Source organism: Eschscholzia californica, unplaced genomic scaffold, assembly GCF_041429995.1.
Source record: "Eschscholzia californica isolate CP2 unplaced genomic scaffold, dmEscCali1.0.p SCAF_5, whole genome shotgun sequence".
Taxonomy (NCBI): Eukaryota; Viridiplantae; Streptophyta; class Magnoliopsida; order Ranunculales; family Papaveraceae; genus Eschscholzia; species Eschscholzia californica.
Window position 1 is genome coordinate 42,713,782 of NW_028238472.1, and position 16,207 is coordinate 42,729,988.

A 16,207-nucleotide genomic window follows, 5' to 3' on the forward strand; every position below is an offset into this window, starting at 1 on the left:
GTGGCAGAGATTGTGGAAGGAGTTAGAAAAATCACTGCTGACGGATGACTTTATGCTGACGATCATCTTAGGTTCAAGGTGATGTGGAAGAAGGTAGTGGAGAAATAAATATGAGTTGGATAAATAAATGATAATTAATAATTACAAAAATATCATAAGAGTAGAATCTCAAGACTTGACAAAGTTTGAGGGCCGAATGACTCGACAGAATTGGGGGCCAAATTGGACAATTGGTCACAAGTTGAGGGTCAAACCGGAATTAACCCATCAAATTAAGGCTTAATTCTAATTTGGTCTCAATCTTTGACGGACTTGACAATTTGCCCCCCTATATATCTATCTAACTTTCTAATTTGGTCGTTAGGAATAAAATTCTTTTAGTCAAATTTAACAATTAATGTTTTTTCTCTTTTTATCATTCTTTTAATGCCCTTCTCTCTTTCTTTCTGTCTCTCTCCCCCCTTCATGTTTTTTTCTTCACTCTCTGGTTTATCTCTCCCAAATCCCAATTGGGGTATCTCAGTCAGGGGCTTCAATACATTAGAGTGAAGCCCGAGGGTTTCATTGCGACTTCAAGTATCACGAATCTGGGGCTTCAGTATGTTCAAGTGAAGCTCTGGGGTTCGCGACTTCGTCATTACTCCGGATTTCTGTCAAATATACTAAAACTCTGAATTAAGATTTCCCCCGTCTTAGCAGATAGTGGTAATGGATGAATATGGAGGTAATTGTAGTGAAATGAGAGGAGGAACAATTTTTTTTTGAAAATCATCGACCAACTACTCTTTCCAACTCAGAAGGAAAAATGCCGAGGGTAAGAAATTTGGGGTCAAATGAAACAAACTTGTTTGAAGTTTTTCGAATCAGAATGTTAATGTGGGGAAGCTCGATCAAATCAGCTTCATTGTAGTTATATAAAGTAACATATTTAAATGGCTTCATATCCATAAACCCATTTTCGGGGTTTCAACAAAGATCGGTGCAAATGAAACAAACTTGTTTGAAGTTTTTCGAAACCCATCTTTTCTTGTAAGTTTTTCTAGTTGTTACTATTCTTGTACAGAGATAAACAGCTAATGTAAATCCATGATCCCAAAAACTGAGAAAATTTCACCATCTCATACACAAACAAACATGGGATTACTTTAACAGTAACAGGCAGATCCACCAACATAATTTCTAACCTAATCCTCTCTCCTATCTCATCATCTCTCCAACTAGGCAGGTCTGCATAATTCTGTGTCTGGAGTCAGGTACATCTTCATTCCTGAAATGTCAAATAAACAAACAACCAAGGCATTATAGACCACGCCACACCTTCAAGAACTAAAAGACAAAACACAACCTACGGAGACTTATCGGGCATTAATCCTTAAATGAAATTTGTTCGAGGGGAATTGTGAAAAAAATTGAGTACCTTTTCCGCTGATGGGAGATCGTTATCCTGTTTATCTTCAGCCATTTCAGAGGCGGTATTAGCTTCATTCTGGCCATCCACATCCATTTTGTTATCATCATTGTTGACATTATCTGTCACCATATTGTCATCTTGAATCTTCAAATCTGCAGGAATCTGACCTGACTGCAACGCCTGTTCTTGTCATAAATATCAAGAGCTATGTTAAGATGGATGGAGAATAAAGACATAAGCTATTAAAACTAAGAACTCAAGAATGAACAGGAAGTTGGATTGAAGGTTTGTAAGCGTTGATTTTTAGCCGCAGAAGGAAACACCTTTTCAAGTCTTGCAACTTCTTCCAGAGTTTGGGAGTTCACAATTGCAGCCTGCAAAATATATAGCAAAACATGAATAATTACCCATAAAGATGATACTGAGTACCTAATTTTATGCTAAGCTAACCTTATTAACCGATACAACTACATACACAAAGGTCTGTCAAATCCATAGAGGCGCTACTGTTGTGAAACGTTCATTAAGTTGAGATAATCTTATAAGAACAGTAAGGCTAAAGACACAAGTACACCTCGCATGGATGAGCAATCACAAGCATAGCAAACAGATGCATGCATGTGAAGACACAAACACACACCATAAACGCTGTAAAATAAGAAGTTAGCAGGAAATGTATGCTCCTCCTTTCCTAACAAGTAATTAAGGTATATTGGATAATCTTTTTTTGAAGTTCTTTTGCTTTGTCAGATATGGATTCTCATCAAATACCCCAGCCACTTGAATAGGTTACATACATATCCAGAGAACTGGCACAAAATCGTGTTATATCAACAAATACGGCTCTAGGTTAACGTCAAGCTACTAAAATTCATTTCGTTGCTCACCAGAGTTGCCGCGAAAAAAATGTGAATGCCCCTCACAGTTCGGGTTAAAATTGTGAAAAATATAATTATGGGTAGATATGTAATTAAGAAAAATATTAAACAGATTAAAAGGACAGAACAGTGTCACACTTGGATGAGTGGTATGAATTCAATTAGATGAAGTAGATGAGCAAGCTATCAGTTGTGATGACATTGAAAGTTTGAAACTAGTTACGACGAGGATGGTAGGAAGGACCGTAAGACTACAAGCATACTTAGCTAAAGATATTCTAATGTTTATCAGTTTATGTAGTTCAATGTTCAATGTTGATTGTTGACATTATGCTCTTCTGGACTCTGGTATCCTTTGATTGTGCTTTCCAATGCTTATGTGTAGATCTTTTATTTTTGAGTTTATGTGCTGATGTGCAGTACTGCAATTAACACCGTTAAATGACTGCATTCTCCCAAAAGTTAGAATTCCTATTCAAGCTGGGCACTTGTGCTTCTAAGAGATCTTTCATGCAATGGCCAATCCACAAGTTACTTCTATATGTATGCCCACCATGACTAAACTTAGCTCCAGGTCCAGGGTCAATAAAAGGGAACATGTAAAAAAATAATACGAAGGATATATATAACCATACCTTAATAGCTATGATTTGTTCAGGTGTTGGAGCAGTCACTTTAGATGCCTGTTCTTTCTCAGGAGTCTCTGGAACTTCTGGGACTTCTTGTACAACAGCCTTTTTGGCTTCTTTACTAACTTCGTCCTGTGCTTCTTTTGAAGCAAATAGACGTTCTGCTTCAGTTCTTTCCTGCACCCAATAGAAGTATGAATATCAAACCCAGGTCAGGATAACTTCCATTTGTACAGTGGGAACCTAAAGTGGAATGTCTTCGACTGCATCTGTAAGAGTTCTATAAAAGCTCAATCGGTTTCTTAGATATAGGGGATAATAACTTTACAACCACATGGAATATATGAAGCATGTAGATTTCTATAAGAATTGTTGATTAGGGATGCATACCTTATACTTCACTTTCTTAAAATCTAATAATCGCAGCTTTTTCAATTTGAAAATCACATAGAGGCGATAATTAGGCTTTTTAGTTATATTGTTGTCCAACAGACTTAGGAACTCCAGCTTCGGGAGGGAAGCAAGAGGATCGATCTCCGCCAAGTTAACAAGACGGTTATTTGTAAGAATGAGAGTGTGTAGCTTTGGCAAGTATTCTGCATATTCAATATACAAGATAAATTAGGTTAAGCCCATTTAACAACAGATAACTACGCCACCAAATAAATCAAGGGTTCTTTTTGGTCTCACCTCCAAGATTAGGACTTATACGAGTAATTCTGTTGTTATTAATCAGCAAAGTACCAAGCCGACCTAGATATGGGAAGTTTTCGAGCTTTACAATCTCATTGTCCGACAAATCAATGGTGTCAAATTGATCCTGCAAACAAGCAAATAAACACGTGAAGCAATAATTAATGAAGTTTGAGCCTCAGTATGTGCTTATACAACTTGGGACAGTACTATTATAAGAAGTCATGGTTGAGGCAAAATGACTTTGAAAAAAAGCATTCTAAAGTTGCCATGTATAAAAAGACATATCATTAAACTCATCCTATACAGGCATTGAAACTCTTATTGGTAACCTAGGCGTCTAGGAGAAATCCTCTTCAGTAGTTCAGAAATAGATATTACACAGTTTACTTGCAATTTTGGGACCCAAAAGAAATGAGGTTCTACCAGACGAGAAGTTAGGAACAAGAACTTGGTACTACTAACTTCCTAACTAAATTTGAGGAACCGTAAGATAAATGTGAAAATCTACTTCCACAATGTGGCGAACGTAACAGGTCCTGATGTTTCTGGTGTGTGTGTGTGTGTGTTGCACGGGGGTGGTGATGGTGATACTTCCGTAACAGTGTGGTAATAACGGTCATCAAATTTCTAGCTGTGATCGTGGATACCTATGGTTTCACTGATGTGGCATGAAGCATGGTGCGGGCGTGACCAAGTGGTTCTGGGGTGCATTTAAAGGAGCATAAAAACAATCACTGGAAATTTCTTTCTGTTTTGTTCTTTAGACAGAACGTACAAATGAAGTTACATGTTCACGCTACCAGTGAAATTTTTTTTAGAAGAGTAAAATTACGCCTCAAGGCTATCTACTTTGACAAGGTTTGCCTCCAAGGAATAAAAAGCATAAATCAATATGAAACAAGAACGAACCCATATCATTAGTATAGTTCGCCACTATGCAAACAATGATTATAGACCACAAGAATCTAACACCAAAATTCATAATGGTACAGTACAAGGAAGTACCAATCAAACTCGAGGCACACCAACTGTTTTTCTAACCCTTATTCCAAAGTTCCCCACTAAAGGAGCAACCAATTTCTTAAACAAAATGAAAAGCAGTGAAAGATCAAAGCACATTGGGTCTAGAGTAGAAACAAGTCTGGTGGGGCAACTAAAATCACCACCTATCTCAGCCAAATCCAAATGGGTTTTCTTATTCACATTGAGATAGCTAACAAATTAAGTAACAAAGTCAAATTAGGGTTTTCTTACTCACCTCAGTTCCACCCATGTTCTCTATTACAGCAATCTTGTTTCCTGCGAAACACAACAAGCAAAGAAAGAAAAGCTTAGTTCCTGCAAATGTAAATAAAGAAGAAGAAAAAAAGAAGAAATTTGATGGGTTAAGAAGAAGAAGAGTTTTTGGGATGAAGAAGAAAATGAAATGGAAAACAGAAGAATTAGGGTTTGGGAGGAGGAGTTACCTCGAAGATCAAGTTCTCGTTCAGCAATGGCATTGAAGAAATGAGGGCTTTTCCAAATCAAATCGGCGGTGAGCCTCACCATTTCTTCTTCTTCTTCTTCTTCCTTGTTCCTTTCTCTTTCTACTGATTTCTAGTCTAAACCCTAATTTCACGACGAAGGGAGTGAGGGTTTCTTAACTTTATTTTCTTAAAGAAGTGTTATCTGTACGTCTACTCTTACTTCAAATTTGACTTAAATAATTAACGTGGCATCATCTTAGGCGTAAGAAAAAATGGTCGAAGGGTGTGGAAACCGAAGATTTTCCTGGGCGAGCGCTTTGGGGAAAGCTAAATAGTTTCTGGGGTGTGAAGACTTAGTCAAAAATTGGTCAATTTTGTTTGACAATTTTATTTAGGGGAAACCAAAATACTTCTCCACCTCAGCTCTCTTTCTCCACCTCACCTCTTTATCTTCTTCGATTAGGTCGCCGGAGTTTATAGAGAGAGAGAGAGTGAATTTTTTTTTTCATGGTCGCCGGCCGGCGACCTAATCGGGGAAGACAAAGAGGTGAGGTGGAGAGAGAGTGAGGTGAGGTGGAGAGAGAGAGTGAGGTGAGGTGGAGTGTTTTTTTTTATTTATTTCTCCTTAAAATTTATTTCCCCGGAAAATTTCTAAAATTCTACATATTCCCTTTAAAATTTCACACCCCGGAAACTATTTAGCTTTCCCCAAAGCGCTGGCCTTTTCCTGGCCAAACTAAGCCGAACTTGGTCACATCTATGATGTATCAAATGTCAAATATCACGACGTACGTAGATCGTAGTCGTCTTCTAAAAAAAGAAAGAAAGCCGAACTTGGTCGATCTAGTTTGCCTATAGCTTGAGTCTTTTAAAACCTTCCACAAAAAAAATAAAAAAATATATTTTGACATACACAAAGAAATCAATAATACTTTCAACAACAAAAAGAAATCAATAATATGGAAAAATTCAGCATCAATTTTTTTTTAAAATTTAATATTTTAAAATAATGGGACCTACCGAGCTAAACTAGAATAGACTTATCCAACCGAAGTCTTAATTGGTTCGGCTTCGGTTGAGCAAAAAATGATTGGTAGCCGATCAATTCTCACCCCCATATCTTACTATGAAATAAACATCAATTGGATTAGAGTATTACGATCTGCTGTGGTAGAGGGTGGGAGAAAGACTTGAACAGAAAGTTTGATACGCATCACACTCATCACTCACCCTAGTCTCAAAAAGTGAAGGGGCCTTTGAAGTTCGAATACGAGTAGTAGTCGCCCAGTTTGTTAAAATTAGTGGCTCGGGCTTAGGTAAAGCTATTTTGTTGAAGGTTTGCTTGCCCATTAGCCAGCCCAGTCTACCTTCCCACAATAACGTAGTTACTACTCAGTCGTCCACGTCTTATTCACATTGACTTATTTTGATTAAGGCTTAGCTCGAAAATCTCTGTCTGCTAGAATTATGTGCAGAAGATGCCTTCGATCAAGATGGAATGCGCTCAATTTATCGGCGAAGACAAATGATGAAGATCATTAAGTTTGGTTGTTTTAAGGATCGTAACGTTTAGCTAGAAACTAACTACGATCAACAACTTACTCAGACGATGACCAGATCCTACAACATGTTACACAAAAGAGTGTCAACTCGATCAAAAGATTTGACAAAAGAAAATGGGATAAATGGCGCATATTAGATCTGGTTAAACAGTATCCAAAGGACCTTGCTGGGAGTCGGACCAAGGTAGCATTCGACCAGCCGTGCCTTGGTCGACCACATTAGAGCGGGGCTAAAATATGGGTCGACCAAGCTAGTCCCATTGGGAATTGAACTAGGAGGGTTGGCCTCACATAAGGGAGCCCCAGATGGGACAAATTTACCATCTGGGAAAATTTAAAATAGAACTCTAACTTTAGAAGTCTTTATAAGAGGACTTCATTGTAACAGAAATAAGTGTGGAAAATTCTTATAGGTTCTTTCTTTGGCTACATCAAGCAGAAGATTGAAAAGGAGAATAATTTTCAAGCTATCTATGTAGTCCAAAGAAGAAGGAGATCTTCATCTTCCGATGGAGGAATCTCGCTAACTCATGACTGCGAAAGCAGTTTCATCTGAAGAAGTTGGATCTAAACCGCCTCATCACATCCACTCAACGTAGTTGGCTAAGCAAGCCTATAAAAGGTAACAATCTCGTCTTGAACGAGACACGATGCAACGACTTAACAATCAAGCCAATACCATCAAACAAAGATCCAATCCCTAAGCTCGAAGCTTCAATACTCATTAATTTAACTATAAAAACGTATTTAGTAAAGCGTCAAAGAGATTTCCAAGTTCTATGTATATTTCGTGAGAGCAATTCGAGATTCAACAAGCCAGTATATCATCCTGAATGATAGCAGAATGACATATTTTTCCATCATCAGTCTTGGATTCGGTTATAGCCAACCTAAAGAGCGGGAGATCAAGTCGATTGCTCAGGTGTTTCAAGTAGAGGAACTGCACAAGTGAAGCTTTTGATCTTCGAGAAAAAGGAAGCAACTAGTCACAGGGGAAGCGAATTAAGGTAATTATCTTATTTACCTAGATATAGGATACTTGAGATTCCGTTTAGAACATTATTTGACACCATGGTTCAACAGTGGCGGAGCCTCCTATACAAGCTAATTTTGGCTGGTGTTAGACAAAAATTTTAGACTTGTTTAGATAGTTAGATCCGAAAAGAGTCTCAGGTGGTAATTTGATGGAATTTCAAATTGGATTTGAGATAAGTCCAAATTAATTTTCAGAATTATAATTTGAAAAAGGTTTCAAGAGATTTGGTTTTGAAAAGAGTTTCAAAAGTGAAAAAGATTTTTGGGAAAGGAGGTTTTTCAAAATTCTGAAAATTTATTTTGAAAGAAATTTCAAAATTATGTGAAACGAAAAAAAAATTGGAGAATGTCTCGGCAAGCTAGGACGAATTGGGCCAAATGAGACTGTCTCGGACAAGTCTGAGACGCGTCGGAGGACACATCTCAGACATCTCGTATTTGGACGTTCAAAACTTGCGCTCGAACTTATCTTAGACGCAACTGGGCAAGCCGAACTTATCTTAGACGCAACTGGGCAAGAGATTTGGTTTAAATACTGTATCTGTGAACAGTAGGTCGTGAAAGACAAACGACAATACTGTAGTTATTATTGAATGCAATTCGACCCCTGCCAAATTAAAAAATCTTTCTATTGATACATGTAAGTCATTATATCGCGACAGTAAAATGTCATACCATTTGTAAAAACTACGCGGCGTAAAGATTGCCTTAAGAAAATAGAGATTTATTTTTCTTTTTGTGACGACAAATAATGAAATACATTAAATTAACAACTTATTAATGTTGATGATATTCTTTGATGTACTACTTTTGTATTTGAATTTGTCAACGGGTTAATGTGCCCGACACTTACAATAAATAAACGGGTTGGAGGTCCCGACCCTAAATAAAAGTAATGGAAACAATACTAACAATTGCAAAAAACAAGCAAAGGAAATAAAGTATGTCCTAACTCTCACGGTACTATTTCATGTTTCTGATTCTAATTATACCATTTTTATCTTCCAAAGCAATCTTTAATAAGTCAGCAGGTAACATGCTACCCTCCGTCTCCTGATACCCCATGGTAGGCTTTAACTTTGATAAGTAATCGGCGACTTGGTTAATTTCACGGTAGACATGTATGATAGAACAATCTTCCATTTGTGTCCATAGCTCACGAATGTCTCGAACTATCCCGACTAATCGCCATGGAGGCGCCTCCAAATCAGATTGCAATATCGAAACTGCTTGAGCTGAATCCGTTGCGATCTTCACTCCCCTCGTACCAAACTTAATAGCCAACTGTAATCCCATTCGAATACCTTGCATTTCATGCATTATAATTGAAATACTTCCTGTTTTTGCTGCTGCCGCTACTATGATGTTGCCCCCATGATCGCGAATAATTGCGCCAAATCCACGCAATTCAGCTTCATACGACCCATCTGTATTTATAAGGACTTGCCCTATCATTGGGCCAACCCATTTGCAGGAGACGGTTTCCTCTAGCCTCAAAGGAATGGCCAGATTCCACCGTTCAAGGATTTGATGGGCTCCGGCAGATCCATTGGGCCTTGTTTTCCAGGTTGCTACCTTGATCTTAACATCACTGACCACACCTCTGTACAACAGTTCAGCTGATTTAGACTCCCCTCTAAATACACGATTATTTCGTTCCCTCCAAATGTGATAAATAAATCCACAAAAAGTAAGACAACCGAGCCTTCCAAGTACCGAGTTGCCATTAAATGTTGTTGTGCACCATACGATCTCCTCAGTCCAATTCCCTGTGTAATTCCTAGGAATACCAAGCAGAAATAATAGGTCTGTCCACACTGTTTTCGAGTAGTTACATTGAAAGAAAATATGCTCGTCAGTCTCTACGTCACATCGGCATAAAGGACATACGTCATCCACTTTAAGTCCCCATGCTCGAAGCTTGGTTTTCGTTTTTAAACTTCTTTTGAGCGCAATCCAAGAAATAAATTGATGATTAGGGATTCCCTCCAAACACCATATAAGTGAAGACCATGGTATCGAGTTACCTTTTCGCTGAAGCGAATTATATGTATCCTTGCCCATGTATTCACCCGATGGAGTGATTTTCCAAATCACCCTATCCCTCTCAATTCCACCCACTTCAATTTCGTGCAAAGTGTTGAAAACTTCTCCAAAAGCAAACCTGTTTTGATTTGAGAACATCCACTGTCCCATATGTAAGAAATCAGCAACCCGGGCATCCTCTCTCATGCTAGAGTCCAAACTTCGATTTAAATTAAAATATTCAGTTAATGACCCCATTTGATGCCATACATCTCGCCAAAGAATGTGTTCTGTCCATCGTGTGTAAGGTATTTCACCATTCCTTGAGCCAACTCTTTGATGTAGTACATTTTTAAACAATACCTGTTTTCCTTTTTGGATTATATGTGAATGTAATTTAGTATACAACAAGGTATAACCCGTGCATAGATGTATAAATCATTTTTCTACTATTAATGTCAAGATACCAACAATCTTGTAACATATTCTTTTACATTAAGAAAGAATATATAAGTTGAGTTTTAGATAAATCAAACGTAATACATCAATCATGGTACATTAAGAAAATAAGAAAACCATATACAGTTTTAATTCTTTTACATAACTTTTTCAATATCCGAGAACTTGTAGTTTTTTTTTCTTCATAACACTCATAAGTTTGATCTCCAAGAGCTTACATTTGCATTTTCCGTAGAAACAACAAACAATCAACAACCATCAAACATCAAACAAATATAAGTATAAAAGATTTCAATTTCTTTTTTTACCCCAACAGAATCTAGAAAGAAAGAAAGATGAAATTTAGAAACGCAAACTTTATATCAGTGTAAGATCAAATATCAAATAGCCCGTGCAAGATCAATATGAGTACTAAACTTACAAATGAATTTTTTTTTGAGAAAAGAGAGATACATTGTAAATTTTATATCCTTTATTAAATAGGTTACTTTAAATAGGTTAATTAAAAAAGGACTGTTTTACTATACCCGAGCAAACTTTTTAATAAAAAAGGATACATTGTAAATTTAGGTTGTTTTATTTCCTAAATCTTAGTAATTTTTTATTAAATAAGTTATTTTGTTTCTAGAAAGGACTACATTGTAAATTTAAGGAAGGGCTACTAAACAATATTCTTTATTAAAAAATGATGTTTGTCCCCGCCAGAACTTTTTTCCTTCTGTTTTGTTATATAGATGGTAAGAAAAATATCAAGTTTGATTTTGTAATTTTCTTACTTTTAGTAAAGGAAAGTTGTAACAGACAAATATCCCCCCTTCTTGTAGCCCACTCACTCGTGACTATTAAAAGTAGGTCCAAATTACTAATTATGAATTCTTTATTATTATTTTGCATACTTAGGTAGCAAATTTTGATTGTTTAATTGTAAAGATATTCCCAAATCAAAGAGATTTTGTTATACATAAATTATTGTTGTATTGGAGCAAGGGTAATAGATCTTTACAAATGAGAAACTTAGCTATAAATACAATGAACATGGTTATTTTCCTCAAACACAAATAATTTTTTTCATCATTTTAAAGAAGAACTTCTGAGCTATACAAAAATCATTATCTGACTGATGGCTCGTTATTCCTTTTACTTTCTCATTTTTGTTGTCATTTGCTTTCTTCTCCAATTCTCACAGGTAAACTTTTTAATTTTTGCATTTTTTGTTTGTTTGTTGATTCTATTTTTCTTGTTTCTCCAAAATTAAATTTCAATTAATTGTTTGGACGTATTAAGCTGAAGTTTTGATTTTCTCATTCGATTATCAGTAAGCTAAACATTTTTTTTTATTTTCAATCTTCCGGTATTGGATATATTCTTATATTTTACATGATAGGAATGAATCTACATATTTTTCCTTCTAAAAAGCTTACTAAAGATTTATTTTTCACACAGGGGGAACTGAGTGAAAATATCAACACAATTACCTATCAACCTGTAAGTTATTTTGAGATAAAGTACAATGTTTGATTTATTTAAGTTGTAATTCCCTAAGGAAAATAAATTTCTCACAAGAAAATTTAAAACTATTTCACAGAAAGGCGGAGAAGGGTCCCTCAAGCCAGAAGGTAATTTCATTTTTCTTTTAACAAGTTATATATATAGTTCTTATCGATTTGGTCAAATAGTTTAAGCGAGCAAAACAATGTACTTTCAAATTAAGTAGCATCTCTTTGTTTGTGTAAATTGTGAAACACAGAGTGTGAGAATGCTTGCGAGTTCAGATGTTCAGCAACAAGTCATAAGAAGCCTTGCTTGTTCTATTGCAATAAGTGTTGTGCTGAGTGTTTATGTGTTCCATCTGGAACTTACGGAAACAAAGAAGAGTGCCCTTGCTACAACAACTGGAAGACCAAAGAGGGTGAACCAAAATGCCCTTGAAAACTCTTAATGTGATTCTTTAATAAAGTTCTTGGTTTGATTATTCTTAAATGTGGAAACCGATGATAAATGGTATCGTATTTTCTAGTTTGATTAGACTACATTCATCGAAATAAAGATCTACTGTTGTTTTTGTCACACAAAGCTCTTCAAGTTAGAGTTAGTTTGGTCAAAATCGTCTGCGAATGAATGAGATATTGATGAATGGGGAGTTCCGAAATAGCCAAGGATAGGTTTAATGGAGCTAATGATCACCCCAAATCACCTTGAGAACTATAAAGGCAAATTGGCTTATAACCTGTTTTAATTAACATCTTAAAATATTTTGTTACGAGGCATGTCCAAATTGTTTAATTTTGTCTGACTTGTAATCTGAAACTCCAAGTCCAGATGTGTCAGATTTGAAATACAGAGAAAAAACACCACATAAACGAGACAAAACTGATCGGCCTGTATCTGAATCGACTAAGTCCTCAAATGGACGTAAATCAGCCCAAATCCATTGAGACGACTCAACTCGAACATCACGAGTCATATGAAAACATTCTAAAATCTCGCTTTGAACGAGACACGATGTAACGACTTAACAGTCAAGCCAATACCATCAAACAAAGATCCAATCCCTAAGCTCGAAGCTTCAATACTCATTAATTTAACTATAAAAACGCATTTAGTAACTTGAGCGTCAGAGAGGTTTCCAAGTTCTCTGTATATTTTTCATCCCAATTCGTGAGAGTAATTCGAGATTCAACAAACTAGTATATCATCCTGGATGATAGCAGAATGACAAATTTTGTCATCATCAGTCTTGATTCGGTTATAGCTAACCTAAAGAGCGGAAGATCAAGTCGATTGCTCAGGTGTTTCAAGTAGAGGAACTGTACAAGTGGAGTTTTTTATCTTCGAGAAAAGGGAAGCAACTAGTCACAGGGGAAGCAAATTTTATTGTAATTATCTTATGTACCTAGATATAGGATACTTGAGATTCCGTTTAGAACATTATTTGACACCATGGTTCAACATTGACGGAGCCTCCTATACAAGTTGATTTTGGTTGGTTTTAGACTAAGATACAGTACAAAATGGTTAGATCCGAAAAGAGTCTCAGATGATAATTTGATGGAATTACAAATTGGATTAGTCCAAATTATTTTTCAGAATGATAATTTGAAAAGGGTTTCAAGAGATTTGGTTTTGAAAAGAGTTTCAAAAGTTAAAAAGATTTTGGGAAATGGGGTTTTTCAAAATTGTGAAAATTTATTTTGAAAGGAATTTCAAAATTATGTGAAACGAAAAAAAAACTTGGAGACTGTCTTGGCAAGCTAAGGCGAGTTGGGTCGGATGACACTGTCTCGGACAAGTCTGAGACGCGTCCGAAGACACATCTCAGACATCTCGTATTTGGATGTCCGAAACTTGCGCTCGGACTTGTCTTAGACGCAACTGGGCAAACCGAGCACGTCTCAACCTAGGGACGAGATATGCTTGGCCCTATGCCAATTGCACGTCTATTTTAAATACCGTATCTGTGAATGGTAGGTCGTGGTATCTTGAAGACAAACGATAATTATTGAATGGAATTCAACCATTGCCGAATTAAAAAAATATTTCTATTGGTACATGTAAGTCATTATATCGAGACAGTAAAATGTCATACCATTTGTAGAAACTACACGGCGTAAAGATTGCCTTAAGAAAATAAAGATTTATTTTTCTTTATCACGATAAACAATGAAATGCATTAATTTAACAACTTATTAATGTTAATGATATTCTTTCATGTACTACATTTTTAAACAACACTTGTTTTCCTTTTTGGAATATATTTTAATTTAATTTAGTATAAAAATTTAGTATACATTGAGGCCATCTAACGGTTTTTGTGGGGAAAATCCAAGTCTATTCACCCCATAAACTGGTCCTCCATCTGCCTCCCTCGCAAATTAGGAGGTCTTGGTTTTCGTCTTGCCACTCTTGATAACCAAGCCTTTCTTAGCAATTATCAAGCCTTTCTTAGCAAGCTAGTCTGGCGCATTCTCAAAAACCCCAAGACTCCTTGGGCCAAAATCTTCAAAGCTAAATATTTTCCTATAGAGTTTAAACCTCGTCTTGCCAAACCTAACCACTCTTGGCTTTGGAAATCTATAGTAAAACATTTTGACCAGGTGTCGAACCTAATCTTTTGGGACGTTAATAAAGGTACTGACATTGATATCTGACATGATTACTGGATTCGGAACCACCCGCCACCGCTTACTAACGATAGAAATTGGACTCTCACCAAAGTGGCGCAAATTATTACGAATAATATGTGGAATATGAATATTATATATCAATGCTTTAACAATGATATATGCAGGGCTATCCTAAGTATTAGTCTACAGGTACACAAAGAAGATACAATAAGATGGACCTTAACCAAATCAGGTAACTTTACAATCCGTTCTATGTTTCAGTATCTAAGAAGCAACAACTATATACATGAGCCGACAGAATGGAATTTTATCTGGACTATAACTACCACACCGAGAATCAAACTATTCTTGTGGAAATGTTGTACTAATAGTCTACCTGTGCGAGACAAGATTGGAAAATTTATTGGAAACCTCTACAACTGTCCTTACTGCGACAATGCTGAAACAATGACGCATGTATTATTACACTGTTATTATGCTCGACCTATATGGTTTTATTTTAATGTTATAACAGATAATATCACCAATCTCAGAGACCGGATTCTACAATGGAAAGATCTAGAAGCAGAAACAGTGACACCTGATGCAAAAATGCTATGGTTTTTATGGAAATCAAGATGTGAAAAATGCTTCTCGGCAAAGGAACAAACCCCCATGCAGGTTATCATCAAAATCAAAGGCACTACCACCAAAAAAGACCAGCTCAGCGAACAATAACCAGATGAACTGGATAGCACCTGAAGCCCCGTTCACTAAAATCAATGTTGATGCCTCCTTCACCTCCCTTTCGGAACCATCGGACATTGGATGTATTATGCACGACGACAAAACATTTTTCATAGCAGCTTTAGCCGACACCATCATGGGACAAAATGCAGAAGAATGTGAATGTCAAGCAATAATGTGCGCTATGCAATGGGCAGTAGAGTTAAAAATCCACCACATCCACCACATCCACATTGAGAGCGATAATCAGAACTTAATTCGATACCTCCACAACAACAAAACCACAATTAATCCAGTGGCAATCTGGGAAACACATGGACACTATATCCATTTCTCAGAGACAAGTTCGAAAGCATCGTCTTCACTCACACTCCTAGGCAAAACAATGAGCAGGCAGATGAACTGGCGAGATGGGGAAGAAAAAACTTATCCAGGCGTACTTGACACTCCATTCGAGACCTCTCCAATTGTCTTTCTACTTAGTCCTTGTTTGTTCTTTCTCTCAACAAAGAAAAATGTAATTTAGTATACATGGTAAGAAAAATATCAAGTTTGACTTTGTAAATTTTTTTACTTTTAATAAAGGAAAGTTGTTATAGGCAAATATCACCCTTGTTGTAGCCCACTCACTCATGACCATTAAACGTAGCTACAAATTACTAATTATGAATTCTTTATTATTTTGCATACTTAGGTAGCAAATTTTGATTCATTAATTGTAAAGATATTCCCAAATCAAAGAGATTTTTGTTATACATAAATTATTGTTGTATAGGAGCAAGGGTAATAGATCTTTACCAATGAGAAACTTAGCTATAAATACAATGAACATGGTTATTTTCCTCAAACACAAATCATTTTTTCATCATTCTAAAGAAGAACTTCTGAGCTATACAAAAATCATTATCTGACTGATGGCACGTTATTCCTTTTACTTTCTCTTTTTTGTTTTCATTTGCTTTCTTCTCCAATTCTCACAGGTAAACTTTTTAATTTTTGCTTTTTTGTTTGTTTGTTGATTCTATTTTTCTTGTTTCTCCAAAATTAAATTTCAATTAATTGTTTGGACGTATTAAGATGAAGTTTTGATTTTCTCATTTGATTATCAGTAAGCTAAACATTTTTTTAATTTTCAATCTTCCGGTATTGAATATATTCTTATATTTTACATGATAGGAATGAATCTACATATTTTT

At 36.1% G+C, this 16,207-nt stretch overlaps 2 protein-coding genes across 2 annotated transcripts; one reads left to right on the forward strand and one right to left on the reverse strand.

Moving 5' to 3' along the window:
* Positions 1-999: 999 nt before the first annotated feature.
* Positions 1,000-5,317, reverse strand: U2A' (U2 small nuclear ribonucleoprotein A). The gene is made up of 8 exons (XM_086640447.1): positions 5,081-5,317; positions 4,873-4,913; positions 3,609-3,738; positions 3,309-3,514; positions 2,925-3,095; positions 1,735-1,785; positions 1,418-1,591; positions 1,000-1,267 (listed from the first exon to the last, which is right to left on the reverse strand). Exons 1-8 carry the CDS (start codon positions 5,160-5,162, stop codon positions 1,262-1,264), a joined length of 861 nt encoding a protein of 286 aa, XP_086496573.1. The 5' UTR covers positions 5,163-5,317; the 3' UTR covers positions 1,000-1,261.
* Positions 5,318-10,101: 4,784 nt separating this feature from the next.
* On the forward strand, positions 10,102-12,228 carry LOC147539387 (gibberellin-regulated protein 12-like). The gene is made up of 3 exons (XM_086642589.1): positions 10,102-11,646; positions 11,747-11,777; positions 11,909-12,228. Exons 1-3 carry the CDS (start codon positions 11,539-11,541, stop codon positions 12,088-12,090), a joined length of 321 nt encoding a protein of 106 aa, XP_086498715.1. The 5' UTR covers positions 10,102-11,538; the 3' UTR covers positions 12,091-12,228.
* Positions 12,229-16,207: the final 3,979 nt, after the last annotated feature.

Bases quoted from the DNA above. Each gene is read 5' to 3' on its own strand.
- U2A' (XM_086640447.1), bottom strand. From the start codon at position 5,162: ATGGTGAGGCTCACCGCCGATTTGATTTGGAAAAGCCCTCATTTCTTC. The intron at 3,096-3,308 runs GTATGCATCCCT...TATTGGGTGCAG, and splicing joins TTAAGAAAGTGAAGTATAAG to GAAAGAACTGAAGCAGAACG. The intron at 1,786-2,924 runs GTATGGTTATAT...TATATTTTGCAG, and splicing joins AACAAATCATAGCTATTAAG to GCTGCAATTGTGAACTCCCA.
- LOC147539387 (XM_086642589.1), top strand. From the start codon at position 11,539: ATGATAGGAATGAATCTACATATTTTTCCTTCTAAAAAGCTTACTAAA. The intron at 11,647-11,746 runs GTAAGTTATTTT...ACTATTTCACAG, and splicing joins ACACAATTACCTATCAACCT to AAAGGCGGAGAAGGGTCCCT. The intron at 11,778-11,908 runs GTAATTTCATTT...TGTGAAACACAG, and splicing joins AGGGTCCCTCAAGCCAGAAG to AGTGTGAGAATGCTTGCGAG.